Here is a 22,600-nt window from a genome sequence, read left to right as displayed (position 1 = left end):
TCTACCATCTCTCGTCACACTCCTCGCGATTGCCAAGGCAACAGAGTTTGCTGAGCTTGCAACTGCCGTAGCTTTCCATGATGTAAAGTTGGATAGGTTCTCATGTATAATGCTCAGGAGGATACTAAATCGCGGCCAAGCAGTAGGTTGTTAACTGCTTCAATGACCATCCTATTATCCAAAGCAAACTCCACTTTATCAAGCTGGAGTATAACAAGAGCTTCAATCGTCCAAAGGAAACAATGTAGCGCCACTACAAAGCGTGATGCAGATGCCGAAAGTGCAGATCTCGCATGATATAGTACCTGTCCACTCTCATCCCGCACAATCCATGATCCACCAGACACTCTAGAATTATTATACCACGATGATCCAATATTGCATTTAACAAAGCCAACCAACGGTTTGCACCATTTTCTCTCTAGGGGACCTGACTTCGTGTGACCATGGAGGAAAGTATTTGCCGACAACAACTGTACAGCCTGCCATTCAACGGAGGCTTCTTGCGCTTTGAGAACTAAGTCTCATATATCTCCGTTTTTTCCCCTGAAACAAGACGGCATTTCGATGTTTCCAAATTCCCCATAACACCCATGGTACAGCAGATCGCACCAAACTGGGTATCTCCGCATTCTGCATTACCGTTAACAAATGATCCCAATTCTTATACACATCCATTTCAGAGTAACCTCCAATTGGGTGCGGGATATTAGCCAATGCAAGCGCCTGCCTTGCCACAGGACAAAGAAACAAAAGATGACAGATAGTTTCAGCCTATGAAACCGCATCTCAAACAAGTAACATCACCACCACAACCTCTTAAACCGCCAAACGTTTAGAGACCGCTAAAGCACCAGATAGCATACGCCAAAGAAAAGTTTTTAATCTTGGGGACTGTTTTCACCTCCCATACTTTAGCCTTCAGCTCATTTTGCTTAATCTTAACTTCATTACGAGGTTCGTAAAGCGTAGACAAAGCTTGCACCATCCAGTACCCACTTTTAACCGAGTATTATCCCGACTTAGTGTATGGCCAAATAAACCGATCTTCATGTCCCTCCTTTAAACTCATTGACAATATCCGCTTCGCATCATCCGGTGGAAATAAAGAGAATTTTTTTCCCCCTGTCCCATCTAGTAGAACCTGGCTCCCTAAGCTCAGCCATTTTCAAGTTAACCTAAAAAAATATCTGAGAACAGAATGGTGCTCTAGGGGGCTTATCCAAAAGCCATTTATCCCTCCACACCAAGGTATCACGACCATCACCAATCGATTTCATCAGACCAGATTTCAACAGTTCACGCCCATGGAGAATACTTATCCATGAGTAAGAAGGTCTCGAGCCAGTCCCACAATCAAGGATAGACGTCTTCTGGAAATATCTGCTCTTGTAGAACCTCGCAATCAAGGAGTCCGGATTATTGAGTATACGCCATGCCTGCTTAGCCAATAAGGCCTGATTAAAATCCCCAGATCCTTGAACCCCAAACCTCCTTCTGACTTCGATTTGCACAGATGTTTCCATGCCACCCAAGCAATTTTACGCTTCCCCTGGCAATTGCTCCACCAAAACTCACACATAGCACTTGTTAACTTCCTACACAGGTTCTTACTCAAGCGGAAGCAAGACATAGCATACACCGGTAATGCCAATGCCACAACCTTCAGAAGTACTTCCTTCCCACCCAGTGAGAGAGACTTTGCAAACCAACCTTGGAGTCTATTTTGTAACTTATCACCAATGAAGCCCAAAAGCGTCTGTTTAGAGCCACTGAAACATTCTGGCAGTCCCAGATAAGTCCCGGTGCCACCCTCTTCATAGATGTTGAGTGTTTGTTTCACCATTTCCTTAGTCTCATCACTTACCTTCTTCCCAAATGTAACAGCTGACTTTGTAAAGTTGATCACTTGGCTAGAAGCTTTCCCATAACTATGTAGAAAGAGTATAAGCTCCTCACATTCCTCTTTAGTTGCTCGGCAAATGAACAAAATTTCATCAGCGAATAGTAAGTGCTGGACCGTTGGGCATGATACATTAAAACTGAAGCATGTGATATGTTCCTGTTGTTGGCTTCTCCGCAAAGCATACACCAAAGCCTCCACACATATAATGAAAAGAAAAGGGGACAATGGATCTCCTTGGCGAATCCCACGCCATGGCTTGATTAGACCAAAATCACAGCCATTGACTAGAACCGAGAATGTGACTGATCTCACACATACCATTACCCATTGTATCCCACTGTGTGTCAAAACCCATCTTGATGAAGAGATTCTCCAGAAAATCCCATTCTACTCTGTCATACGCCTTTGACATGTCTGTCTTCACCGCTATGAAGCTCTCTTCAAACTTCACATTGGTCTTTAGGGCATGCACAATTTCATGGGCTATCAAAATGTTGTCTGATATCAATCTTCCAGCTACAAAAGCACCTTGGGTTTCCGACACCAAAGCTGGTAAGCATCGTTTCAAGCGAGTGCATAAAACCTTTGAGACAATCTTGTACAAAACCGAGCACAAACTTATAGGTCGCATATCAGACATTTGGTTGGCATTTGGCTTTTTAGGTATGAGACAGAGTTGTGTATGATTCCACTCTTGTGGCATAACTCCTGAAGTGAAAAACCCCTGAACCTCTGCAATGATATCTGAGCCAACCACCGACCAGTACCGTCTGAAGAAAGCACCAGTCCACCCATCTGCACCAGGGGCACTATCCCCTTTAATATTAAAAGCTGCTTGTTTGATTTCCTGGGGCGAGACTGGAGCAGTTAGTTGCGCATTCATAACCTCTGTTACTCTTGGCTCCATTCCTTCTAGAAGCTCATCAGCTCCAACCGGATTTGAAGACTGAAACAAATCAGAGAAGTACTCCCGCAACAATGTTGCCTTTTGATCCCTCTTCATAGCACTCCACACCATTCTTATCTAACAGTGATTGAAACTAATTAATTAATTAATAACTAAAAAAAATCAAAATAATTAAATTATATTTTTTACATATTATCTAATATTATTTTCTATTCTTTAGTTTTTTTTACATGGACAATAAATTACATGGATTATAATCTAGTATATATATATATATTATAATAAACACAAAGCTTAACTGCTTGAGAAAGTAAATTTAAGTTTTTTTTGTTTATATAATATGTTCATAATTAATTTAAGTATTATCAATTTGAGTTTTGTGAAATAAAATAGACTTTGCTCGCCAAGGGCAGAATCATTTGATGTTATATGACATTGTCAAGTGAATTTGGTGTCTAATGCAGTTTTTTAATAAATAAAAATAATAAACTGAAGTGCTAATTAGTTCAACTCTGACAAAGCAAACAAGCAAAAAAACTTAATTCATAGTCTTTCTCTGCTTCATGGTTGAACTGCAGCAGAATCGGCACTGTTAGTTTCCTTCTGTTTTCTTTCAGCTTGAAGGGATCTGCATAGCGACTCAAGTTTATCTTTCTGTTTCTTAGTCTTCTCCAACAGTTTCTTCAATCTTTCACGCTGTTCAATGTCAACCAAAAAACCGTGATTTTTACTGATTTCATAACCAAAATTTACAATGAAAAAAACAGACGGTTTCGTTTGTTTTTTTACCTCTTCAACGAGTTCAATGAGAGTGATATCAGACTTCTCACTTTTGCTCTTCAAGAATGCGTTTTCTTTCCTAAGTTCTTTGATTGCTTTTGACATCTACGCAAAACACCAATAGACACAGGATCAAGTTTAATAAGATCTCAGTAATAAAACGTTTGGTCTTTCAAAGAACAATGAAGACAGGACAATGGTGTTACCTTATCAATTTCTTGTTTGAATGTTTCAAACACCTCGTTGCTCTTCACCAACGCATCCTGCATAACCAAAAGTCTTTCACTTTACATTCTCTTCATATAAATATCGACAATATTAAAAGAGAATTGCATCACACCCAAATCGAGCAATATAACTATCGGTGATCGTACTGAATCGAGAAGACGATAAAGACTTATTTAGGAAGTGTAAAAGGGGAAGAGAGCAGACCTGGAACTGCTGGAATTTATCTCCATCAGCAGTTAGCTGCAACCGCAAATTTTTCTCAGTAGATAAAAGCTGAGAAACTTGGTCTGCATAAACTTTCATCTGAGACTGTTCATGGATGAGTTTCTCCTCATGCTGTTTAATTTTTAAAGCAGAGATCTGTAGCTCAAGTGTCTTCTGCTTCAACTGCTCATTCGAAAATGTGATGTTGTCAAGTATACATCACAGTTAAGCCAATTATTTTATTTTGGCTAAATGATGCTTCATATATAGTTGGAAAAACGAATATGTAAATTACTCTTTGCTCATGTTGTTGTTCTGAAAGTGTATATTGATCAGCCAGGTGCTTCAACTTCGTCCTCAACCTGGAGATTAAGAAACAAATTCACTGTAATTAGAAAAGACCTTTATAATATGTTACCAAATTATACTAGAAGTTTCCTATTTTACAAGTGAAAACGTTATGATTGAGTTCGTTCTGCTTACATCTCATTTTCTTTTAGTTGTGCGAGGCTTTCATCCTTTTGCTCGTCCAACTTAATGCTCACATCCTATTAACCAAAGAGGATCAGTATTCCGTATGGTAGAGAGTAAAAAATAATTAATTAAGTAGAATATTCTGCCTTCGTTTTCGTAAGCTTTGGATGTTGCAAAAGCCTACAAGCAATTTATCAAACTTATTTCTATCAATCTATATAACTTGAAACGAATATGTACGATTTTCTACTATATATAAAGTGAGTTCCAATCATTTCAAAGGACTAAATAGGTCTGTACGATTTCGATACTAACATGGGCAAATATTAGTGTAGAGTGTTTCACAAAGAAGAAAAAGAGGTTTTCATGACTCTCCGAAGCATATAGCACAGAAGATTAATGGAGATAAATCTCCTAAGGGAATAGAACAAGGATCAAGAATGATGTGCATTTTAGGATTTGCCTACATAGCAACACAGAACAAAGCTATTTACACAATACTTGTTCCTCTCTAGAACTGCCAATACTGACGGCAAAATGGCTCAAATTTTCAATATTCAGTAAATATCAAAACGCTGGGAGAAATTCACATCGAATTATAATGTGTTCAAACTACCTTTATTGCATCCTGGAACTTTGTCGATAAATCTGATCTTAAACTCTGTCCCTCAGTTGACACCCGCTTGCATTCTTCCTGTTAAACAAAGGTACATTCAATACATATACCAAAAAACCTTAGTCAGTCCCTCAAAACAAGACAATAAAATATGGCACACCAAACTAGAAGAAAGAAAGAACATACCATCAACAGTTTGTTTTGACGTTGTAACTCTCTACAAAGCGACTCAAGCTTATCACGGACAGTAATAGCTAGAGTGAAAAAAAAGGAGAAAAAGATGAGTACAGACTATAAACCATATAACAATGAGAGTAACACAAAACTGGTTTGGCTTTACTGATTTCCTATTTACCAGAATCTCTTTCAGAAAGTACTTGCTGATACTTGAGCATGAATTCAAGAAACTCTTTCTCTGATTTAAACATATTCTTTGAACCCTTACGCTTAGTCTCAACCGTCTCCTGCTTTCAATATCAACACAAATCAGATACATTCATCTTCAACAAAGCAAAAATGAACATACAAAGCAAGGCCTGCTTGTCATCTAACACACAAGAATCAATCCTACCAACATTTTTAAAGTTGATATATCCCAAAGATAGTGATAGTTCATCAAAGACCACATAAAAATACTAACTTGTTTCTTGGGTTTGAGCGAATCCATACTCTGAGTCGAGTCTGTTTCCTTAGAAAAGGTTGGATTTTGAGTTGACCCTTCTGATACTAACTCAACAAAAGCAAACGTCAGGTTACAAATGGAAGTAAAGCTTGCTTGAATCTTGAATTAGGTCATTTACTACTCACATGTTTGACAAACAGGAGGAGAAGCTTCTTCTTCTTCTTCTTTATGCTCTAAGCTAAGCTTGCTCGAATCTTGAATTAGGTCATCTACGTCGTCGTCATCATTACCATCTGTTTCACACAAGGGAACGGGGAAAGTTCTCGGCTTCTCTGCTTTCTCGACGGCAACAGCTTCATGGTTCGTTGTTGTTGTGATACAAGTTTCTTCCTGGGTCTTGGGAGAATTGAGAGGTGGTGGCTCTGTAGCGCCGTCCACGAATCCATCGGGTAAAGAATCGACTTCCGGAAGCAAATTCGAGTGCGGTGACTCCTCCATTTTGTTTTTTGAATCCCCTCCCTGGATCTGGAGGAAACCTTATTTACGAATCAATGAGCTGAGAGATTGATTGAAATAAACCCAAATAAATATCTGACGGAATTGAGCAAAAACCTTTTACGGGTTATTTAATTTGTCTTTAACTAAAATTTTAATGTTATTGTTTTCTCGGAATTTTTAATGTTATTTATTATTTTTTCTTGTTTAATAAAGTCTTCTTGAATTTTAGTAATTTCATGAGTTTGAAATCAAATGTTATATGATTAAATTTTGTTTAGATTTCTAAATCCATTCAAATCATATAACCAATAACCTCTTCTAAATGTTCAAAAATGATCATGTCGAGTTATTCAAGTTAGATATATTCTTACAATTAGCTATACTTTAAAAACCAAATTAAAAAAAAAAATTAAATGAGTCGAATCCTAATTTCATGTGTTGAATTAAATGAGTTAAAATTTTGTTTTATAATAATGAATAACTAGATAGTTATCCATATTGGAAATATTTTACAGTAATTTATTAATTATAAAATAATAGTTTAAATTTTATTTGATTTATTCTATATATTTTATAATCGTTTACATTTAATTTATTAGTTTCAAATTCTGATTTCAATTCATCTTTGGTACATGATACAATGGTTAAATCCGTTAATTATATAAATTTGGTAAAATCTAGAAAATATAACAAAACCTTGTTTAGAAATTCTGATTTAACTTATTTATTTATTTTGATTGTATATATTATATTGAATAAAATACAACATTTATGATTTCTTAGATTTTAATAAGATGTCACTGCGTCGATGTGCATTGCGAAAAAATATTTAATAAATTAAATATAATATTTTATATAATTAAAATATAAACAATGTTGTATCTTAATTTTCAAATATATGTTATTAAACGATTTAGGAATGTAAACATTTAATCTTAGTTTTATAAATAAAATTAAGTTTTATAGTTATTTTAAATAGTTTACTATTTTTTCCTAAAATTTCTGTAAGAATAAATGAATTTGTTAAATAATTCAAAAATATTATTTTATTATTTTATTAACCAATATAAACTTTTATTTTGTTAGTTATTAAATTAATTAAAATACAATGGTATTTGTTGTAATATATTACATAATAATAGGATTAAACTTTAACAACATTGCTTAAATAAGTATATAGAGATTAGATTAGATTACACTTTAAAATTGTATACAGAAAATATTGATGAGCGGCCTGAGGAGATTGTTCTGGTAGCGGAAGGTGAGGAGTTGATAGGCATGTCAATTAGGGCCAAAGCCCGCGGGCTGGCCCAGCCCGGCCCTGAAAATATCGGGTTTGGACATATACTATATATATGTCTAGACAAAATCAGGACTTTCTGGTTCAGCCCATTTGGGCTATAGCGTTTTCTGGGCTTTGTCCGACCGGGCTCAGGCTAGCCCAAAAAATCCTTTAACAAATATATTTGTACTTTTTTTGTTTGATTGCATTATTTGATTAATGATTTCTTGTAAATAAAGTTTAAAACTATAATCCTAGTTTTCATATTTAATTAATAACCTTACTTAATACTTTTAAATTTTTTTTATCTATGATATTTTATATGAATTATATATTGTTTTATTTGATTATAGTATAAAATTTTATTTAATTTTAAACTTTCTTTTAAATTAAGTTGGTTGTAGTGAATATAAATGAGTTATTAAAATTTTGACTGATTTGTTTTATATTGCACCTTTAAATATTGCTGTTTAAGGCTTATAAGTTTAAATTTTTGATTTTTTACCGGAAAAGCCCGAAAAGCCTTGTAGCCATGTTAGGGTCGGGCTCGGGCTTTCAAATATAGGCTCGGAAATAATTTGGGCCAGGCCGGGGCGGGTCGGACCAGCCCGATTGACATCCCTAGGCGTTGACATAGCAACAAGCTCAGGTGAAGGGCGTTTATGAGGATTCTCTCATTTTCCCTTTATCTTTGGCCCCAGGCAGAGGGTGGCCGTTGTTAATCTCCCGCCGTTTTTTGCGGGTTATCGCTGCTTTGTAGATGCATCTTGGAAAGCAAATGATCCATTTGCAGGTGCGGGATGGCTTTGTTTGTCCCATGATGCATCACCGACTAGGGAAGCCACCAAGTTCCAGTGTATCCTCTTTCCTTTGCATGCTGAAACTAAAGCGTTCATCTGGGTAATGTGGTGCATGATTGGACATAACTTTCGAGATGTGACGTTTTTAATGGATTGTTCAAACTTGGTGAAGATGGTGTCTTCGTCTTCGGATTGGCCAGTTTTGTCGACGTACCTGGATGATATCAAGATTAACTAGGAGAAATTTTCAACTTTCTTTTTATTTTCTATTTTTCTAAATGCAAATGTAAGGACGGATTTTCTGGCACGTCAAACACGTATATCTCCGCATCAGATTTTGTATATAAACAATGTTTTACCCAATTGGCTCGTTTGAGCTTATCTTTTATTGATAAAAATTTTTAAAAGTACAGAAAATAGATAGGCACTGCGAACAAAGGTCTTAAATGAAATTAACCCGAATAATCATAGATTATAATTGAATCAGGGTTGATGTTTCTAGTACCGAAGTTCGAATAAAAACAAGTTAGAATTCATGTTTCTAAACTCACAATCTAAAATGGGTTCTTGCCAAAACTCACGAAATTAATATCGTAGCCTCCTAATTAAAACAAGTTAGTCTGGTTTGACACCCCTGTTCAACCTTATACTCAAATTTTCCCCTTCACGCAAGGTTATTACCGTTCATGTATAGACAGACAAAATCATATACTCAATTCTTATTCAAAAAACAAAAATCATATACTAAATTCTAGTGATAATTTTAGAAGTATGTTTACGTTGAAAATATATATTACAATTATAAGAGAGCATTTCTTTATTGCACAAGTTCAATTACTTACACCTTTTACTATGTTTGTTTTTCCTTCTATATATATATAATGCCAGTTTCCTATGTTGCTCTAATTTTCTTTCCAGTGGGTAATCTGAATATTTTTTTGTTAAACAAGAAGTTTCATATTTAAACAACACTTTTTTAATTGCACAAATTAAATTACTTACATCTTTCCACATGGAAAAAGTAAATTCTTCAAACACTAACTTACCCTGATCAAAGAAAGCAAATATGAAGAAGAGGTGTACAAATACTGAAACAAGGTCTCTTAAAAAGTTGAAATAAATCAAAGGTCTAAATTCGTATCCGTGGTTGGGTGGTTTTGATTACTCACAGTCACGTACGTGTACGTGCACCTCACCGTTCTTACTTCAACAAATAAAGGCAGATGGCAAACGACATATAATTTTTATCGATATCACTGTCTCGGTTTCTCTTGCACCAAACGAGAATGAGTGTTCCCCATGCATCCTCCACCAGCATAGCACGGTGCAGTCACATTGGCTAAATACTTCTTCGGCAATCCGATTCCAAACCTCTTCCCTCTCCTTTCCCTTTTCTCCTTTTTGACGATGCTTCCGTCCTAAAAATACAAAACATATCATTATTATCGAGCCTCACATAAATCAAATCAATAATGTGAATCAAATGTGAGCCACCTCTTTTATCTCTGTCATGACACTACTTTCGATTTCCATCGATTTTCTTGTGTCTTCTCCATCTTTTTCTGCATTAGTGAATAGATAAATTTTCCAATTATAAGCCCAACTGCGAACCTTAAGATGCATCGGCAACCATAGAAATACATAGAAAGGTGAAAGTACTACATGGTAAAATATAGTTTTGATAAAAATAAAACTAGCATTCCTAGCAATCATATACATACGGATATTTATTATTCTTGACCTTTCTATTTGGTACGTATACTTGTATATATATATGTGTGTGTCATTATAAGGACGTATGATTTACCTTCATCATCATCATCAGAAGAAGGAACATCGATGCAATAAACCCTAAAGCTTGGAGATCCAGGACCTATCATTCTTTCATCAAAGTTGCTCATGATACTCCTTTCGTCTTCATCATGATTCTTGCCATCATCTCCTTCCTTCTTAACATTGATGGTCACATCCTCATGATGAATATCCTCTTCTTGTTTCTTCACAACCTCTTTATTATCCTCCTCTTGTTTCTTCGCAACATCTTGATGATGTTTTTCATCTTCTTGTTTCTTAACAACCACTTCTTCCTCATTCACCTCTTTGACATCATCTCTCGACGGAACCTTCTCTAAAATAACCTCTTTCTTCTCTTCCACGTGATGATCAGGTGCCGGAGCCACCTTAGCCGACGACTTCAGACTGCCGTCAGTGTCTTCTCCGTCATCAGAAGAGCCGTGACGAAGAAGCTCCTTCTTAGACTGTGTCTGGCTCCCTTTCAAGACGCTTGCATGGCTCCTTTTCTTCATCTCCTCTAACCTTCGCCTTAGAAGTGGACGTATTCCCGCCGGAAGTGGCACAACGCCTCCTTCTCCGGCCCTGACAGCCGCCACACCTCCAAGCCTCGAGCCACCGCAACCCATATTAATAAAACTAACAAATTGATGGTGTAATCGCCGCCACCAGAAAGATCATACGGCAGGGGGTGGGTGGCGGGAGAAGATGTTAGAAAATAGGCAAAGGAGAGGAGAGAAGAGAGAGCCAATAAATTGGGAGGACGATGAGTGAAAGATAATATTTAGGAATCCGAGAAGAAGAAGGGAGAGAAGGTGAGGTTATAGGGTTGAGATTATGTGATGGGTTGATTGGTTAGTTGCAATTTATTTGCTAATTTTGGTAAATAGTGATATTTTGGCAAATACAGGAGTTGGTTTCTAAGTAACATCTTCATTCCTATTGTCATTTTTGACTTACAGTTTAGTCTTAACATCAATATCTGTAAGATTCTTTTTGTTTGGTCAATATAAAACCACCCCACAAACAAACTGTAACACCCAATTTTCATGGCATGTCACAGGTTAACTTATACCACAAGTAAACCATACTTAACCGAAAATAACCAAAAAATCCATTAAATCAATTTAAACGTCTTTCAAACCATCCTTTAAACGTTAAACCGAAACTAACAACCAGTTCGATAAATCCAACAATGGGAAATAAAAGGATAATCTCCAGCTCCTAACACCAACACCAACTCTATCAACTACTCCTCATGGTTACGTGCAAGAGAAAGAGAGGGGTGAGCAATCTAGGATTACTCAGCAAGGGCAAGCCTTAGGGCTCACGAAGTCTTCATACACAAACATGCTTAGACCATCACAAAGTCTAAACCTAAGACAAGCAATCAATCACGTGTAAAAGACACACAAACATCAAACAAACGAGACTACGTCCCATAAACAACTGATGCAGCGAAGATACAAGATTCGAGGACGAATCTTTTCTTTGCCGGCGAGACATGATGCAGCGCATAATTATGATTATTTCCATTTATTTGTATTTTAACATTATTATTAATTATATGATTTACCTTTAGAGGTTTCTAGAATATTACATAGATTTATTAGGGTTTTCTGGTTTTATTATAAATAGCCTATTCAGGCCTATTGTATGAGGGAGTTGATTTAATTAATAAAATTAAGAGTTTTTAGCTTTTGTGTGAAGAGTATTCACAAACCCTTGTTTTCGAATAGATCCAAAGAGATCTCAACGATTTCAGGAAGACATTGATCTTAGGTATTCTTAGACTAAATAAGATCTTTGTATTATCTTAGCTTCCGCTACGTCAGTTGGTATCAGAGCTTTGTCTCTTTAATTTCTCAATTGAAGAACGATTCTGGTGATCATGTTGATTAGCGAAAGTTTGTTTTTTGAACAGGAAGAAAACCATGAGATCTATGGTGATCCCATCTATGACATCTATGAAGAGGATGTTATAGTTATGGATTTTGTTTTTCCACAAGCTGGTTTCAAAAATCGGCTCTGTGCAAATTTAGGGTTTGAGACAGAAGTTGTTAAAGAAGAGATCCGTGCAAATTCCGGGTCAGACTGGTTTGGTTCAAGTTTCGGGTCAGACCGGGTTTGTACAAATTTCGGATTATACTGGGTTCGTGCAAATTTCGGGTCAGATCGTTTCCGTGCAATTCGGGCAAAACCAAACGATGGGAGTGATGATGAATCTGCAAACATCGAATGTGCTGAAAACGTTGTTGAAGATTCGAGGGCGAATCTTTCTTGGCCGGAGGGAGCTGATGCATCGAAGATACAAGATTCGAGGACGAATCTTTTCTTTGCCGGCGAGACTTGATGCAGCGCATAATTAGGATTATTTCCATTTATTTGTATTTTAACATTATTATTAATTATATGATTTACCTTTAGAGGTTTCTAGAATATTACAGAGATTTATTAGGGTTTTCTGGTTTTATTATAAATAGCCTATTCAGGCCTATTGTACGAGGGAGTTGATTTGATTAATAAAATTAAGAGCTTTTAGCTTTTGTGTGAAGAGTATTCACAAACCCTTGTTTTCGGATAGATCCAAAGAGATCTCAACGATTTCAGGAAGACATTGATCTTAGGTATTCTTAGACTAAATAAGATCTTTGTATTATCTTAGCTTCCGCTACGTCAACAACGCCATGCATTATGGGATTCCTCATGCTTTCGCATTTCTTCCTGTACATTTCCATCGCCGTGCATTACAGGATTCCTTATGCTTTCTCACTTCTTCCTGCACTTTTCCATTGCCGTGCATTCCGGGATTTCTCATGCTTTCGCACTTCTTCATGCACTTTTTTATTTGCGTATCTGGATTTCTCATGCTTCTCGCACTTCTTCCACGCACAACAACGCGTTGGCTCGTCAGCCAATCTTGATCTACCCCGCATTCCGCGCCCGTAGACCACCACACAACTACAAGGAGAACTCCTTGTAGGACTCTCTGCGGTTTCTCCCGCTTCTTCGTGCCTCTTGACACTTTTTATCCTCACACTCAAACAATTTATTTTATCACACAAACATACATATCACACACCACACAATCCGTTTTAAAATATCTAGTTCTTTTAATTCTCAAATCCTATTACTAATTTTTTTTTCCTTACCTTTTATTTAGTAAATACATATTATATATATTATTATTATACACTCAACAATCAACTAAGATTATTTTTATATAATCAATAAATATATTTGGTTTAACCTTAAACTAAATAACTATCTAAACGTATCGGCATATCAAAAAGACACTAACTAGTCCTGTCCTCACCTTAGCAAATTTGTTGATCCTCAAATAAAAGCCAGCAACGACAAGAATCCAATCCAACAACGATCTTAATCTGCAATATTTTCAGATTACTCGATCAATGATTACATTCCAATATTTATCACTGATTTAATCTAATAACCGAAACTGAATTAATTGTGCTGGTACTTCACAAATAAATTCGTTAGACGTAGTTTAATAATTAAATCAAACTAACGATCAAATAATTTATATCACCACAATTTAATCCACGTACGACCACATGCTCCCCGTTTATTACCGATTCCTAAAACAGCCACAATACACGATGCACCAATATTAAATTGTCCAACGTCATCGACAACGTACGTAATTAACCATGCATGACACCACAAACAACTCATGCACGTACGTTCCATAATTTTCTGGTTTAGATGGTTAAGCTTCTCGGTTCAAAAATCAACAAACACAACAACAACATCACGAGACAAGAGTTCCGCCGTTTACCTTTCTCGGCGTTTACTCTCGGTGAATCTCCTCGACGGCTCGACGTGACAGTTTAAGCACACGGTGGCGTTCAGTTCTCATGATTCACAATTAAACAACAACAACAGATCATGAGACAATATCATTTACTTCATGCGCAAGTTACAAAAGAACACTAGGGTTTCCTTACCCTTAACGGCCTCGACAATGTCTACGGCTGCTACGGAGACAGCGGCTGACATCTCCGGTGATAGTGGTTAACACATGGTTTCAAACTCCGGTGATTCACGATGGCTTGCTGACTAACGGTGGTGATCGACGGTGGCGAACAACAAATCTCCGTGACCTCTTTCTCTCCTTCTCAACAATGGCAACAACATGAGGAAGACGGTGATGATGGTGAGATTCAACGTTGAGAGAGAGGCTTAGGGTTAGAGTTCACAAACTCTCTTCTCTCGCCAAAACAAAGACGGCGATGTATGCGAGTATACACATGTACACAAACATACAATGTGACGCAAAACCCTTTACTTTTGTTCAATTGGGCCCTTAATGGGCTGCACTTTTCAAAATGACCCACATTTGAATTTGGGGATGTTACACAAACTTCGAAGTCTTTTGGGTAACCGTAAGTCCGTAACCTCAAGGCTATCTAGTTGACTCGGCTCAACCGCAGATTTTTATTTTAAACCCGTTGTCATGTGACAACTCATTTATATATATATATATTTTGCTATCAAAGCTTCGTGGATTCGTTTACTGACTTGAACGTCACTGTCCTCTGAAAACATCACATCGATGTTCCGGACATCCACATATTAGATTCCTCTAGCTAGTTGTAAGAAATTTGTAACTGTACGCTAGTAACTTGGCGAACACGAATATTTTCTCACAGCATAACGTATATATACCATGACCAAGATATTGAATTATAATGCCAAGGAGCTGTTTGAAGAGAACTGCTGGGACATAATGATCTGTTGGCAAGGATGGAGTTATCAGTTAGGGAGACTTGTCTTAACCCACACATCTATCATCTATGTACGTACAACTATGCGATGCTACTTGATCACGCCGAATATATACAGAAGTAGAAGGGAGCTTTTTCAGTTGCTTTGACTCCGTTTTGTTAGTAAGATTTGTGTGAGGGCTAAAGATAAAATCTAAAGGCTTCTTGCTCAACATGAAATTGGTTGGTTGCATACTTAATATGTCGTAAGTAAGTTAAATCTTAATTTCTCTTGTGTGCTAGTGAAGTACATGGGAAACTATGACATACATGCATATTACTCATTAGGCTAAATTAATCAACTACGGTTACAGATCTCTCATTGTTTGATCAAATCAAGTCAATAATCCCCACGAATTTACCATGCATGGATTTATAAATCTCGAATTTTAAAAGAAAACACTGATGATTAAAGATAATAGATAATTTAGTCTATATATATATATATATATATATATAATTGGACAAGAACAAAATAAGGCGGGAGAGTGAAAGCAACTTGTGGCATCTTTCACCACAACCTTAATTACATTCCAAAGGGCTTGGAAGATAATAAGACAAATTTAAGCATATATCCTCATTTTCATTTAGATGTTCTCTAATATTCTAACAATGCTATAAGTTACTAACTAAACTCAAATGGATCGGATTCACCACAAAACCAATACATATATATGGCATCAACCATGATCGTCACCGGCTTTGAATAACTTCTTCGCCATCAGACTCGTCCGACTCGTGCTCATCCTCCACCATCTCTTCCTCATTCTCTTCCTTCACCACCACCTTCACTGCCCTCCATTTCCCTAAATCACCCTGAAAACCAAAAAAAAAAAAAAAAAAACCAAACTAATCAAAACATTGGTATATATTGCAGAAAAATATTAAGGATGAGTAAAATGACACATAATATAGGGTGATATATTTTGAAAAAAAAAATTCGGTAATTTAGGATTCCTTAAATATTGGCTTATTAATTTTTCTTTTTTCAAGAAATCAAATCAAAATGACATTTTAGTAAATATTTTGAAGGTTTTTCTTTTCTTTTCCGGAAATTTGTGTTACTCAACTTTATTTTTGTTAAGTAATTACATGAAACATTAGTGGCGTTATAAATAATTTCCCAAAGATAAGAGTCCAATGTAGTGTCGGAACTAATAAGAGACGAGTGGCTCACCCGAGGCAAAAGGGACGATGACCACCTTGTAGCTCTAGAGGAAAGAAGTCGGAACTCATACATGATCCATGGAGTTATTGTGCCTCGAGGTCTTTTCCCAATATAGAAAGCAAATGTCTTTCTCCTTCCTTCTAAATGACTACATTCACGATCACCAGCCTCCATTACTTCCTCTTCTTCACACTTTTCCCAGTAACCTGATAACGTCTCTCTTCCCTTTCTCTCTCGTTCTTCCTTCTTCACGAAGTAATACACTTCCTTGTTCCTCTCACCTACAACAAATGTGTACGTACAACATCTATTAAACCACATTGAGCGATACATTAAAATGTGATATGGTATAGTAATTAGAGAAAAGAGTTTGTAGCAAACCTAGCAAGTCCCAAGGATCAACATTGCAAGATCGGAGCTCAGGGAGGTCGAAGTCCATCGGACGGTGGAGGACCTTCTTTGCGAGATACTCGAACACAAGATCTTCATCATCGGGATCGAACCGAAACCCAGGAGGGAGTCTCATGCTTCTTCCGTTCATGGCAAATCTCTGCGCAGAAATGTCCATCAGTGCTTCCTTATCAGTATCCCTTTGTGTATGGTTTAGGTTGTTTATATACTTATATGAGTGTGTCACCTTTAGTTTGGCAAAAGCGAATTCTACTTTTCCTTTAGAGATAGAGATACTTTTTACGTATTATTTTCTAGAGATGAATAGATAATTTAATTTTTAATATAACATCAAATTCAGAGATTGTTTTATTTTTGTTTATTTAAATGCGAGGCTCACCCTAATAAAATTGTTGTGCATACCCATGCAGTCAACGTTGTTAAGATTTTGAATAGAACATTGTTAAGAATTCTATTTGAAAAAAAATAAGTAATTATTTCTTTATTTTTTTTGGTAAAGGTAATTAGTTCCTTTTTTTGGGCAAAGTTGATTTTTTCCCCAACCAAAACGAAATAAATAAGATAAAACTAAAACCTATATATATCCACGCTGTTTCATTACCGATAACTAAAACGAGCGCAATACTAACAACGATTGATTTGACCCGAAACTAATTTAACCATTTGAAAGCTTTTTATGTACTCTTTTTTTTTTCTTTGTTTAAAAAGCTCGTATACATACTATATATATATATATATATATATAGTCACTACGCATATTTATCAGAAATCTATATTCTAATATATATAAGAAAACAAAACAAATTCATGTTTAGGAACTCTTATCTATCATGCATGTAAAAATAAATATTCATGCGACCTTTTTATTCTTAAAGTAAAGAAGTGCATGTGAAATAATGATGTCGGAATGATATACGTATTAGAAAAATGAATTACTTAAAAGATGTATTGGTAAACGAAAAGGTTTGGACGTTCAACGTAAAATTTTGTAGATTAAAATCCACTTTTGGGATAAATTATACGTGGAAAAAGAAAAACGCATATCATCGTGGAATCAGAATTTTCTTTGTCTTTATAACTTCGCATGTGAAATAATAATGTCGGGGCGTACCATACATTTTTAAAAAAACAAGAAGTCTAAGTAAATAGACATAAGCAATGATGAAGAAATAAGAAAAATAAATAAAAGAAAGTATATTCGGAAAACAAAAGTGAAATTGAAAGAGAGTCCAAGTCGATCCCAACTTAAAGATTTGAGGAGGCAGCTGACTTAACGAGTAAGTTATGAGATTGTTGGTCTGACTCAATTTTCTACTCTCATGCACTTCTTTAATTTCAATTATTTTAGATATATTATTGTATATATGTTTGTCTTTGGACTGGTGGTTTTGTCTTTTATCCTTCTTTTTTTTTTCCTTGGATCAATAAAGCTCCCAAAGCTCACCAAAACAAAGTTGTTCTAATTTTTTGCTGCAACTTTCCAGCATCAGACTTTGAATATTACAAAGAGCATTTAGGTTTTACTCCTTTTTGTATAATGTTTTCTTTGTATACACTAGAAATAAAGCTACATAATCTGTCTTTCAAAAGACTACGAAAAGAAAATGAAATGAATAAAGATGATTGTTTCATTGTTAAGGAACTGCGATTAGTTTAATCTGGTTGGAACTTGGAAGATAGTATTTCAGATTCCTTTCGCTGAAGATCTTGAGTTCGAATGCCACGCTATATATATTTGATGAATGATAAAAGTTTAACTGGTTAACAACTCGCTCTAATTCTAGGCTGAGTCCAACTTGTTTGTGACCTAGTAACAGTAATATTTCGGGGAAGACGAAGGAGACTATGTATTCTAGGAAGAAGAGACTGTGTCCGTCTATGTTGTCGGATGATTGTGTTGTCTGCTGGTTCTTACAAAACAAACTCTATCATTTTTTTTCTTCAGTTTAGTGTAAAAAATAGTTGAAAATTTGGTAAGGCAAGCTTTCTCTATTGGGACTGGCTCACCTTTGAAATTAGTCAAGCATATTAAGTCTGTTGTGGGTAGAACACATGTTCTAGTTATGTACTTTCGGTTTAGTGCTGACATAGATCACTCAAGCTTACATATATATATAAAAAAATTATACTGAAAATTAAATTAAAATAGCGAAAAAAAAATTTCTAATGTTTTTAAACTCGAGAAAGCTTTATTTGTTCCATATAACTAATAAAAACAATAGAAAAGCTTAAAAAATTAGTCAATTTAGAATCATATGTTTTACTCCTCCCACGCAGCAATTTGGATTTGGTACTTTTCTTCACCTCGAAGATGTTGGCTTTCCATTTTCTTTATTTAATTTTGTTTTCAGTTTTCCCCTTTTACTTTTAAATTTATATGATTTGGCGACATTGCTTAAGCAACGAAATACAGTACATCGATGAAAAGTTTCATCTCTTTTATAACGTAATCTTGTCAATTGATGGGTTGATAACTTTATATTGATATAGTTCTAGTCTCTTCTTCGTGTTTAATTGTATTAAAAAAAAAAAAAAAAAAAAAAAAACTCATACATACATTTTATTAACTAAAACATATTCTTAATTTTCGAAGTCCAACGATTTAGAGCGATCCGACGCTGTATAAAACGGTTTAATGTATATGAATCCAACTTAAAAATGTTCAGTACTACTACTATATTTGAGCTGAATATGATCAATATGTTATATTTGGGCTTGTAATGGGCTTGTGACCCAATAAGCAAGTAAGCGGCGTCTCTTGAACTTTTTTAATTTGTATCCTTTGGGGGTTTTTGTTTTAGGGTTTTCAATCGCTGAGAAAACTTTTGATTCTTTCATCATCTTTTTTCTTCTTCTTCAAGCAGAGACGCTCTCTCAAACTCAACCGACATGGATCCTAGCCTCGCCAACAACCCTGAATTGCTTCAATTCCTCAACGTAAGTCTCCGATTTGGTTTTTCATGAATGAATAGTTAATTGTTTCTCCCAATTTAAAGTTTTTTTTTCTTTATCTTTAAAGTCGATTCACATGGAAACTTTAGCTCCGGTCTCGTAGTTGAACTCAATGCTCTGTTTTAGGAAAACGGAATTATAAGTAGAAGATGTCTTTAAGTCCTGTCTGGAATCATTAGAAACCATCTCCTTTGACTCCTCTTTAAGGAAGAGAATAGCTTTGGTTGGTCTAAAGATCTGATCTTTCTAATTGTGTGGTTTGATTAGAATTAAGTTGCTTTTGAATGTTTTGATTTTCAAATATGTGTTTGCAAGAATTGGTTTTGTCTGGGTTTCTTTTTTATGCAAGAATTTATATTAATGTTCTTTTTTTTTTTGGTCTTGAGTTTATTATGTTTTGGTGGAATGTAATAGAATTGTTTGTGTATCTTTGTTGTGGCAGCAAGAGAAAGAAAGAGCCATGGTGAACGAAATGGTGGCAAAGCTAACAAGTGTGTGCTGGGACAAGTGCATCACTAGCTCACCGGGGAGTAAGTTCAGCTCAAGCGAGACTTCTTGCCTCACTCATTGCGCGCAACGCTACATGGATATGAGTATGATCATCATGAAACGCTTTCAGTCGCAGTGAGTTTCGATGAAGTTGTCTATCATGACTTGTTTCTGAATTTTCATTATCCTTTTGTTGCTCTTGGCAAGTGTTGAACTCCTTTCACTCTAGTGATTTTGCAAAGAGTATTTTCGGATATGTGTTTTTAAGAAATCTTTATTATGGTTTGGTTATATATATATATATTCAGAAACAATTGTGGGATAATGTGATTTTAAAAAGGAGAGAGCTGTAGTACTAGTATGTGGTTTCAGCATTCCGCAACATTAGAGTAACCATCATCATGTCATGGGACATAATATTAGGTTGGTCAATGAAGTCATGAAAGGCTGTAAGGCTTTTGGATTCCGTAAGAAATTACATCTCTAATTTGACAACAGAAACAGAATTTATTTTTAAGGTTAATAATTTCAGCCGCTAAGCTATGATCGAATTAAGAAACTAAACAAAGAAAGAGCGAGTGTTTTGTTTGATTAAATCGACTGCTTCTTTATCTTTAAATCCAGTAATCAGATTTCAACACATTTCAATTTGTCTATATGGTGTAACGTTTAAAGGCCACTTGCCAAAGGTAATTAAGTTATGGTATGGAAGATGGCCCATATATCTATTATATAGCAAATGAGCTGAACCTACGAGAAAATAAAATGTGATGCAAAAATAAAGGTCCTACCGGGAGTCGAACCCAGGTCGCTGGATTCAAAGTCCAGAGTGCTAACCACTACACCATAGAACCTTGCATGTGTAAATGTAAGCTCTTATACATATTTAATGGTAAAGGTTTACACGAATCTTTCCCCCCTCGCAAGAAAATGCCAAGAACCATTCATCCGACAAAACTAGGGATGGGTACAATGCTCAGATCCGAGGATCCGAACTAAACCCGACATGAAAATTTGTCAAGAACCAATTTAACGTTTTACCAGATACATTTTTCCAATTTTTTTTTATGTAGATCAAATTTGAGATTCATTCTTTTACAAGCTAACCCCGTAGAAATTTTTTTCCCAAATTTGAAATATAAATTTTGTTGCAATTTTATGTTGGAGAAACAAAAAATGTTTGCGTCATGTGTCTTTTTTTTTTATTCAACAAAAACGTCACTTTTTCTCTTGATAAACTAAATTCTAAAATTTAAATCTAAAAACACAACTATCGTAGTTTTTTACAACACAACATCGTTTAAACTATTTTTGGGGCTGATTTTATTATAAACTTCATTGATCCAAACTTAACAAACCCTTTGTTAAATATCAATAGGTAAAAAAACTGTATCTTTTTTTGGTCTAGTTTGCTCGTGTTTTCCCAGTATATATGTTTCGGTCTTTGGCATGCTCATATATTGTTCTCTATATGTATTGTTCTCTTTAAAGAATTTTAAATGAAAGTAAGGAATTTCCAATTGAAAATATTGTTTACGCAATATCCAAAAATGAAAAACAAAGATCATACAAGGTTGATTTCAACTGAAAGATTGGAAACTGCCCCTATATAGTGTGTCAAATGTAAAAGATTATACAAGGTTGATTTCAAACTTTTTAGTATTTTAATGACTCAAAAAAGAAAAAAATGGATTTTCAAGTCTGCAACATGCCAACACCGCCGGACCATTTAGGCGTATCAAAATACCAGCGGTTATCTCCTTAATAACGAAAGATGTGGCACTCTTTCATCAACCGGAAACAATATGTGGATATGTGGATATCATTGTGTAGAATCTGAAGATGATAATATTGAGTTATACAGGCCACTCAATCAACTTATGAACATGAACAATCCCATGTAAAATGTATTTTAAAACATGAAGGATTTGGAGACAGTTTGCTGGTACAAGATTCCATGTGGGCGAAGGGAAGAAAACAAAGAGACATGCAGACCAAATCACAAAAAAAAAATATATATATATATGAACAGTCACACTAATTATTATTATTGTTATAATCTTACTAGGTGAGTATCCTTTATTATATAAAAAAAAAAAGCTAGCTAGGTGAGTATTTAGGATCCACCGTAATTTTTATTTGTATTTTTCATATAATATTTAATGATTATAATATCACTTTTTTAACGCAATGAATATTTAATTAATTTTAAAATATTTTAACATGTAGATTTTTAAAAGTTTAACATAGACATTATAGTTATTGTAAATTGTTAAGTTAGGAAACACTTGATATGATGTGATTAAACATTAGAAGTTCTCTCACACTTGTATAAAATCTAATTATTTTTGTTTTACACTAAAAAGAAATCCATTGATCAATATATGTATTAAAGTAGTAGGGATCCAATTTTTTAAAAAATCTCAAAATTTTACATTGATTTTTTTAATAAAACAAGATTTGATCTAAACGGACGAAGTATATATGGCATAAGTAAAAGAAATTACGATCGTAATATAGTTAATCGGAATCGGATGTTTCATGTGAAGTGTTTTGGCATGTTTATTATTTATCATTTAGATGTTTCTGTTCATTACAGTATATAATTTGTTAAAACATTTTATAAACTGAAGTCTGTGACAGCTAACATTAAGTGAATTTTGATCTCACGATACTTTCAAGTTG

The 22,600-nt window shown here is 35.1% G+C and overlaps 4 protein-coding genes and 1 non-coding gene across 6 annotated transcripts; 1 reads left to right on the top strand and 4 right to left on the bottom strand.

Moving 5' to 3' along the window:
• Window positions 1-3,188: 3,188 nt before the first annotated feature.
• LOC147935333 (uncharacterized) lies at window positions 3,189-6,391 on the bottom strand. Of its 2 annotated transcripts, none has more exons than XM_087471265.1 (11): window positions 5,923-6,391; window positions 5,756-5,841; window positions 5,471-5,579; window positions 5,302-5,369; window positions 5,116-5,193; window positions 4,509-4,573; window positions 4,321-4,387; window positions 4,026-4,208; window positions 3,800-3,856; window positions 3,603-3,698; window positions 3,189-3,509 (listed from the first exon to the last, which is right to left on the bottom strand). In XM_087471265.1, the coding sequence occupies exons 1-11, from the start codon at window positions 6,233-6,235 to the stop codon at window positions 3,375-3,377; spliced, it is 1,257 nt and encodes a 418-aa protein (XP_087327391.1). In that variant the 5' UTR covers window positions 6,236-6,391; the 3' UTR covers window positions 3,189-3,374. The 2 variants fall into 2 exon arrangements, with proteins under 2 accessions (XP_087327391.1, XP_087327390.1); XM_087471264.1 differs by having other exon boundaries at window positions 5,471-5,582; window positions 5,923-6,338.
• A 2,931-nt stretch (window positions 6,392-9,322) lies between these two features.
• On the bottom strand, window positions 9,323-10,949 carry LOC104725583 (uncharacterized). Its single transcript, XM_010444260.2, has 3 exons — window positions 10,125-10,949; window positions 9,812-9,879; window positions 9,323-9,735 (listed from the first exon to the last, which is right to left on the bottom strand). Exons 1-3 carry the CDS (start codon window positions 10,735-10,737, stop codon window positions 9,571-9,573), a joined length of 846 nt encoding a protein of 281 aa, XP_010442562.1. The 5' UTR covers window positions 10,738-10,949; the 3' UTR covers window positions 9,323-9,570.
• Window positions 10,950-15,384: 4,435 nt separating this feature from the next.
• Window positions 15,385-16,648, bottom strand: LOC104725582 (NAC domain-containing protein 83-like). Its single transcript, XM_010444259.3, has 3 exons — window positions 16,445-16,648; window positions 16,073-16,344; window positions 15,385-15,711 (listed from the first exon to the last, which is right to left on the bottom strand). Exons 1-3 carry the CDS (start codon window positions 16,629-16,631, stop codon window positions 15,589-15,591), a joined length of 582 nt encoding a protein of 193 aa, XP_010442561.3. The 5' UTR covers window positions 16,632-16,648; the 3' UTR covers window positions 15,385-15,588.
• Window positions 16,649-19,263: 2,615 nt separating this feature from the next.
• LOC147935332 (mitochondrial import inner membrane translocase subunit TIM8) lies at window positions 19,264-20,229 on the top strand. Its single transcript, XM_087471263.1, has 2 exons — window positions 19,264-19,411; window positions 19,869-20,229. The coding sequence occupies exons 1-2, from the start codon at window positions 19,364-19,366 to the stop codon at window positions 20,052-20,054; spliced, it is 234 nt and encodes a 77-aa protein (XP_087327389.1). The 5' UTR covers window positions 19,264-19,363; the 3' UTR covers window positions 20,055-20,229.
• Window positions 20,230-20,697: 468 nt separating this feature from the next.
• TRNAQ-UUG (transfer RNA glutamine (anticodon UUG)) lies at window positions 20,698-20,769 on the bottom strand. The gene has a single exon. It is a non-coding gene; the product is annotated as a tRNA-Gln (tRNA).
• Between the last annotated feature and the right edge of the window lie 1,831 nt (window positions 20,770-22,600).

Source organism: Camelina sativa, chromosome 11, assembly GCF_030686135.1.
Source record: "Camelina sativa cultivar CO46 ecotype springtype chromosome 11, ASM3068613v1".
NCBI classification, from domain to species: Eukaryota; Viridiplantae; Streptophyta; class Magnoliopsida; order Brassicales; family Brassicaceae; genus Camelina; species Camelina sativa.
This window is presented reverse-complemented; position numbering and strand designations above follow the sequence as displayed.